Below are 8,101 nucleotides of genomic sequence, written 5' to 3' on the forward strand. Positions count from 1 at the left end.
AATGTGTAACTTAAAAATAAACAGATTAGTCCTCTGTTTGAGGACAAGAAATGAAAGTGTGTGTGTGTGTGTGTGTGTGTGTGTGTGTGTGTGTGTGTGTGTGTGTGTGTGTGTGTGTGTGTGTGTGTGTGTGTGTGTGTGTGTGTGTGTGTGTGTGTGTGTGTGTGTGTGTGTGTCAGAGAGATTTTGGTTGGGTGACAGTTGTAGTTTGACAAAAGCACAATGTTGTGTTTTATTGCGAGTGTCCACAAATATAAGTTAACACTTTGCAGTTTGAATGATGTCCTGTATGAACAAAATGACCAGGTATTAAATGCATACAAAAACAAACATTTTCCACTGTTCGATCGCACCCGCGCCTGCGCCTCTCTCTCTCACTCACACACACACGCACACATTCCAGCATTGCAATCTCAGATTATATCCCTAAAGAACCCCCGTATAAAGTAGTTCCGCATTACATTAATTTGCACGGGAGTTTTAATTATTTTTATATCGTGTATATTCATGCACCGCCCGTGACGTTTCAGTTCAATACGAATAACGTAACGTTACCATTCCACCCCTATTCTTCAGTGTAGAAATACGTACATGTATATTACAGAAAGCACTGATGACTGTTTTAAGGGGAACATATGAATTAAGTTGTGCAGGTTATGGCTTTTTAATAGACAGATAGTCTAGCATCATGCTACATAAGTTACCTTCGCTATGATGACTACTTTTCCATTGATTGCACTTGAGCAAACGTCACCAACCCAACCCTCGGCAAACTGATTGTACGCCTCCAGTGATTTCCAGGCTCGGAATTGCTCACATATGTAGAAACTACTAGCCAATACCAGATAATAGTACACATGATAATACTGTATCCGAGGCAAAGCTGCATAATCAGTGCTCAGTGCTTCCTTCGTTAGCGCATACGGATCCACACCATTTAAGAGTGAAATTTTCGCATTGTATCTCTCTCTGTCTTGTATTAATAGAGTCTCTTTATAATCTCTGTCACTTTGTCTCTTCATGTTTTCGTGACATTATAAACAGAAATAAATTTGCTTGTAAAACTTTGTAAACACCATAGACAGTATATGGTAAACACAGCAGCTTATGCCCTCAAAGATGGCGTCTCCGGGGAGGTCACGTGACATTAATTGGCCTGTGGGAACTATGTATAGGAAATGTCTAGGTTACTAATGTAACGCCCCGTCACCACCATCACTGTGTCCACCGCTGAGCAACCGGGCACTGGCTCAGCTCCTCAGCGAAAACTTAATGAGTAAGTCCCACACGCTTCCTTATATACCCACAGCATGGAGAGTGGTTTGTGATGCAAATCTCACTCGCCAGTGTCCATTGGTTTGTTCTGTTACCACTTGAAGGTGATTGGGCTCTCAGACGATATCCCAATACGTTAGTCACTGACGTAACGTCTCCGTTCCTTCCTTCAGGGACATTACATTACATTAGTATAGATGTTTGAATGAAAGCTGTCAGTACATTTTTCTCCAGTAAGTTTATTTTGCTCATTAATTTTCACAATAAGCAAATACTATATTTAAAACATTTGGAATCCTCTCGAAACACTTATTTTCACCATTTTATTTGCAGTACACCTGCTTCTGCGTGTTTTAATCATTGAGACTAACACGCTACCGACAGGATCAGAAACAGGCAGCCAGGCGGAGAAGCTTGAACATGCAAGCATCCTGTGTTTCTCGCGCATCATGTTCATCAGCCTGGTTTAGAAAAGCACCTAGAGGTGAGCGTGGCTGATCATATGATGCATGCGGGCGGACCATCCTCAATCAGGCGGTAAAACACTTGAAACCAGATAGTGTGATCATATACTGTTCCAAAGGATGCCAGGAAGGGGAAAAAATACAGATGCTGCATTAACTGGGTTAAATATTTTTAACACGTTAAACTGAAAATATTAGGATAATTATCCTAATTAATGACAGCCCTTAAAATATATAAAAAAAAACACTGCTCTGGTTTTAGCTGCACATTGAACGATGTTGTGAACTGAATCTAAACCACAATTTTGAAAACTCAAATTGAATATGAAATAGAAATGTATCTTTTTCATACCATGCAGCCATTGCTCGGTTCATCATTTTGGAAGTGGAATATTTCATTCTGTTGTAAGCAGATGCTGTATTTTTTTTTTTTTATATAAAGAGATCATAGCCTATATATAGGCCTCTATGTTATAGTGAAATCTGGCTGCTATGTGCTTTACTCTTTTGCATTTATATTAGGATCATGTGGCCAAATAGGATGTGGTTAACATTCTGAGAAGGCGTCAGCACACATCAGAGTAATTCTGTGAAAATTAGGTTGTGCACCAACTCCAGTAAACATGTGAACAACTACAGCACAGGCTTAACCAAATGATTTAAGAGATTTCATAAAGTCAAAATACATTATTGGGTCTGTGTTACAATGTATTCTTACTCCTGAGAATTAAGCCTAGAGAGTGGAATAAATGGAAAAACAATTATACTGTGACCGTACCCTCAATACACAACAACAGCTTCACTATAGATCAGAGCATCACCACAAAACTATGCTTTGATGTAAATGAAAACATTTTCCTTTTAAAACCTTTAATTATTGTTGTTGCTTTAAATGCTGTCAAGATAAAACTGACCTGTATTCAGAAATATTACAGCGCAAATATAAATTAGCCACTACACCAAATTACACCCAAAATCTATTATCATAGAACAGAAGATTGGAAACACAGGTAAAATCTGAATGTTTATTGAATAACACATGAATTTAACAGGCGAGTCAGATTGCAGATCGTGATGATGATACTGGCATATTGATGCCTGATGTATCAAGTTTTATCTTTTGCAGGTAGTGAAGAGAATTGGCTGGAGGACTGAGGACTGAAGACTGAAAAAGACAAGGGACGGGACAGGACGGTGCACAGGTAAGTTATCCACTGGTAGGTAGTCACGTAGAAGTTCAGTGTTGAACGACGGGACCAGACCCTGATGAGTGTGTGAAGCAGGAGTGGAGCTGATGAAGGTGATAGATGGCAGGTGTGAATGATTGTGAAGTGTGTGCAGGTGAAGTGCAGGTGTGAGCCAGGATTGATTATGGGAAATGTAGTGTGCTGAGGTGACTTGTCTGGTGAGGATTGTGACACCTATAGCTGGTTGTTGAAAAAATCCTCACAAATGTAATGTTCTTACATGCAAGTTTGTTTGTTTGGTCAAAAATCATCTGTAAATAGTCTAAATGAAGTTCCCAAACGTAAGTTAGGGAGGAGTGAGCCAATCTAATCTTTCAATCAACAGCCTGAGTATATAAGCAGCCGCTTACCTCTCTCTAGCATCAGCTGTTCCAGTATCCCTCCACCTCCCCAAACTCCACCTTCATCTCAGGTACCTTGCCCTTCAATTATCATATCCTACATTTAGCCACTGGGAGGTATATCCAACGCTATCCCACGACCAATTCGTACGAATTCGTACGAATGATAAAAAGTTGGCCAATTCGTACTAATTCGTACGACCTCACTCGTACGAATTTGTACGATTTGTCTAAACCCACGTGATGGGTAGGTTTAGGGGCGGGGTCAGGGGTAGGTCATTCGTATGAATTCATACGAATTGGCAAATTCGTAAAATATGTACGATTTAGCAAAAATCGTACTAATTCGTCGAGCCCCTCTTCAGTGGACAGCAAGCCAAATAAGTTTAACCTAATATCTTAAAGATTTTATGGGCAAACAAACTCGTTAAAATAGTCTAAACAACAAATCATCATGTATCACTAATTTATTTAGAACAGACAGAGAGCATCAGCTTACTGGTTATTAGCAGGAAAGACTAATAAGAATATCATTACAGGGGAAAACAATTATAAAACTGAGTAGTAAAAGAGAAAATATTTTAACCAAAAATGCTTTTACAGGCACTTTTAATATATATTTAATATGATGTTTAAAAAGTGGGTTATGTTTTTGTGGAGAGAGCAAAAAGGGAAGAGAGAAAAAAAATCAGGAAGCACTAAGATAAACGTGTTTCCTGAACATTTTCAGAAGTAATCCGACCACCATCTGATCTGGGCCAGACAACCCCTGAATAGACAGCACAGAGAGGACAGGTAGGCCTATGAGACTTCTACTTCTATTGTTACTCTGATACAACTCAGTCTTTAAAAAATAGATTAGTGTTTTTTTATATATATATGTATATTTGAAAATGTTTAATATGTATTTTATATGTTGTTAAATATTTTTCAATGAAATATATATACACACACAAAAGTTTCACTGCAGTATGATAATCTTTTGGTTTTGATATGAATTGCAACAAATATGAATATTTTCTCTATTTTCCATTCAGGCTTGATTCAAGTAATCAATTCCTTGTCTTTTTAATGACTCTAGCAAAACAATACTCTTTAAATGACTCTTTTTTTTTTTAACTCCACCTCTACCAAAAATACAATATAAAATACATATTTTGATGGAACATAACGGTAAAAATTTGTATTATGTTTCATTGCATATGGCAACTTATGCAATGTAAATTTTCAGCACTTTCAGTTCCCTCTAGTTGTACTCTACTATTCCCACTTTTGCACCATCAAATTACCCAACATTTTTCATAACATATATATATATATATATATATATTTTACATTCAGGTTTACTAACCTGTCACAACTTTCCTTTTTTTTTTGCAAAGTGTTTTCGAGAAACTTTTGTATTAGGCTATGTCTGACCTCAGCAAACTGGGGATTTCAATGTTTATTTTTAATTGAATTTAGTTTTATTTCTCTATTGATGCAGCCTTCAGTTCCTTTGCAGAAAGTGAAGGACTCAGTTTCTGTGGTCTGACTTCTCGCTCTTTATCTCTCTTTTTCTCTACTGACATTTTCCCAAAAGACATATAGACAAGATAGCGTGAGAGACGAGTGAATCTCGTGCCCACTGTTTTACTTGTATGTCTCACTTCTCTGAAGAACATCATGAAGAACACCACAGCATCCACAGGCGACTATGGGGTGAGTGATAGTTGGTATTAAAAAACTAGCAAGAAAATTAAGAAAATGACAAAATATTGAAAAGTCCTTTGCTCTGTTATACAGTACACAGATTATGACTACGATAACAGTTCTGACGGAGACGTTGACCATGCAGCCCCCTGCAGTCTGAAGGAAACATGGGAGTTTCTTGGTCGCTTTGCCCCTATAGCTTACATCCTAGTCTTTATCCTGGCGCTGGTTGGTAACGTTCTAGTGCTGTGTGTGATCCGCCGCTATCGGCAGTCTCGACACAGTCCCTGCTCCTTCTCACTGACAGACACCTTCCTGCTCCATTTGGCCATCTCTGACCTCCTTCTGGCTGTCACGTTGCCATTTTTCGCTATCGAGTGGATCAACGGGTGGGTGTTTGGCGTGTTCATGTGTAAATTAGCTGGAACGGTGTTCTCGCTGAATGTCTATTGTGGCGTGCTATTCCTGGCCTGCATCAGCTTTGACCGATACTTGGCTATCGTACATGCCATCAATATCAGCTGGAGACGCAAGACCTGCCACGCTCAGCTGGCCTGCGCCATCATCTGGGTCGTCTGCTTTGGATTGTCCATGGTGGACATGCTCTACCGTGAAGTGGTGGAAATATACGGAATGAATAGGTGGATGTGCCAGATAGTGTATACACAAGCGAGCTTCCAGCAATGGCAGATCGGCATGCAGCTGGTTAGCTTGATCCTTGGATTCATACTTCCCCTACTGGTCATGCTGTATTGCTACCTTCGCATTTTCAAAGCACTGTGCCACGCCACGCGCAGGCAGAAACGGCGCTCTCTGAGGCTCATCGTCTCATTGGTTATTGTGTTTGTGGTCAGTTGGGCGCCTTATAATGCCCTGCGGCTTACCGACAGCCTGCAGACGCTCGGGGTCATTGCCAAAAGCTGTGGGCTGAACAAGGTGCTGGATGTAGGCGTTCTGGTGACTGAAAGCCTGGGGCTGGCACATTGCGCTTTAAATCCACTACTCTACGGCCTTGTGGGGGTAAAGTTCCGTCGTGAGCTCGCCCATATGTGCAAGGCTGCTTTAGGACCCCAGGGCTGCCTCGGATTAGCAGGATGGGCAAACGGTCGGGGGTCAACCATCCGCAGGCCTACTGGATCATTCAGCTCAGTTGACAGTGAGAATACCTCGTACTTCTCTGTCATGGCCTGAAAATAGAGCGAATGACATGAACAAGAGAAGAAGTGATGGTTGTTTTTATTTGGAATTGGAAAGGAACCACGATTTCAGTTTGTATAGCCTGAGTGGTATTAAAACCGAACCTTTCGATGTTCTCGTTTTCAAAAAATGGCATTATCTAATACATCAGCACATTTATTTTAACATCCATTTGATAGAGGAGACTTTGTCATCAATTTAAAATGTAAAATGCTGTTGATTTTGTTACATCAGCAATTCTGCTTTTTCGTGGTGGTTGTAACAATGAGAGTGAATCATCTCAAGTTGTCTGGGTTTAGTGTTAAAAAAAAAGGAACTGAAAACATGGTTTCAGACTCCACATCCTCTTTCTTTATTTTTCATTTTTTTTATACATACTATTAACAAGTAATACTGTAACATCAAATTGAGCTTTGCTTATCTTTTTATTAATCTGTTTTTTTTTTTTTTAAATTTAAGTAGATCAACATGACAGGATGTCTTCTCCTTATGTAATTTTCGTAAAACTTTTTATTGGTATTTTTGTACTGTGATGCCTCCTTTGATAAAGTGTAGGTTCCATTAAAATTGTAATAAAGATTTGTGTGACTCACTTCTTTTATTATTCTTGTTCAGCTGTAGATTGGGAGGATGTTACTCTGAAGTTGTATTTTATTCTGAGAATGACTGCAGCCACAAAGGAAACAGAGCTAGGTGTGAATTGGTTTTTTTTATTTTTTTTATGCAAATAAAATGACCTCTTTTAGAGAGCATTGTGTACGTATTTATATGTACGACTAGTACAATTTTCAAAATTAAATAAATGTAAAAAAATTTTACATGAAAACATAATACATTTATATACATATATATATATATATATGAGTATACCTAAGAGCATAAGGATTAGTTAGCTAAAAGGAAGTCTGGAGATTCTTAAGCACCGCGGCTGAGAGTATGTATCTGCTGAGCTAGCTCTGAGGTTTCCTTCTGTGGCTGTTAGTTAATGTCAGTTTGCTATGATAACCACCCAAACTGACCCCGTAATAGCAAGTAGCATGGCTCATCGTCATCGCAGTGACGTAAATGTAAGCCTGTTTGGCTATTCAATAAAATGGGCCCTAATGAGTCATCACACCCGAATTTCCTGATTCAATAGGGAAAATGGCGGACAGAAAACTGCAGTCTTTATACTCTTTTTTTTTTTCTTTTTTTTTTTTTTTTTTGCTGAGTAAGTGTTACTAAGTATTGCTGAGTTTTGCCATTAAATTAATAAAGACAATAGTTTGCTCTTCCTTAACGTCTACTGTATGAATATGAGATGAAATGACCCAAAACCTTTCTGTATTTTTTTAAATGCTACCTTGTCAGCTGTTTCTGTAAATATCCATTTATGTAAGGCATATGTAACCATTTTTGCATATTGTATTGTATAATTTGTATGTGAATAAAAACCTCTGTTGTTATACAATAGAGAGGAAAAACGTTTATGAAAAACATCTGTTGTTATACAATAGAGGAAATACGTTTATGAATATTGTTTTTTATTGTCCTCATTTCATATTTTTTTAATCTTTTGCTGACAAACTTTTTTTTAAATTGCCAATAGCCTCCAATGCTCCAAAAATATATATGGTCCACCCAATATAATTATTATAATAATAATTCGTTACATTTATATAGCGCTTTTTCTGAGACCTCAAAGCGCTTTACATAGAAGGGGGGAATCTCCTCAACCATATAGCGAAACAAATCAATTTGAGTGTGTAGCATGCACAAAATATACTTTTTACACGTATGCTTTGAGTTTGTGCCAGTTTGCTGCCATCTGGTGAAAAAAGAAAAATAACATGACATCAAAATCAAGATCAAAATCATGTTATGACAATAATGGGCAGTAGATAGC

The 8,101-nt window shown here is 38.3% G+C and overlaps 1 protein-coding gene across 2 annotated transcripts in view; it reads left to right on the forward strand.

The window, feature by feature from the left end:
• Positions 1 to 6,808, forward strand: part of LOC309483303 (C-X-C chemokine receptor type 3-2-like) — a gene marked incomplete at its 3' end in the record, with an annotated part of 35,279 nt that extends 28,471 nt beyond the window's left edge. The window contains exons 4-6 of one of the 2 annotated variants that reach the window (XR_014200536.1): positions 2,866 to 2,941; positions 4,058 to 4,122; positions 4,910 to 4,954. Coding sequence is in view for 1 of the 2 variants with exons in the window: in XM_082149061.1 (XP_082005187.1) it covers positions 4,993 to 5,028; positions 5,113 to 6,210 (1,134 nt within the window). Of the gene's footprint in view, positions 1 to 2,865; positions 2,942 to 4,042; positions 4,123 to 4,909; positions 5,029 to 5,112 lie in introns of those variants that run through there. The other variant, XM_082149061.1, reaches the window with a different exon arrangement.
• Positions 6,809 to 8,101: the final 1,293 nt, after the last annotated feature.

Source organism: Leuciscus leuciscus (assembly GCF_965113295.1).
Source record: "Leuciscus leuciscus genome assembly, chromosome: 20".
In the NCBI taxonomy this organism is placed as follows: Eukaryota; Metazoa; Chordata; class Actinopteri; order Cypriniformes; family Leuciscidae; genus Leuciscus; species Leuciscus leuciscus.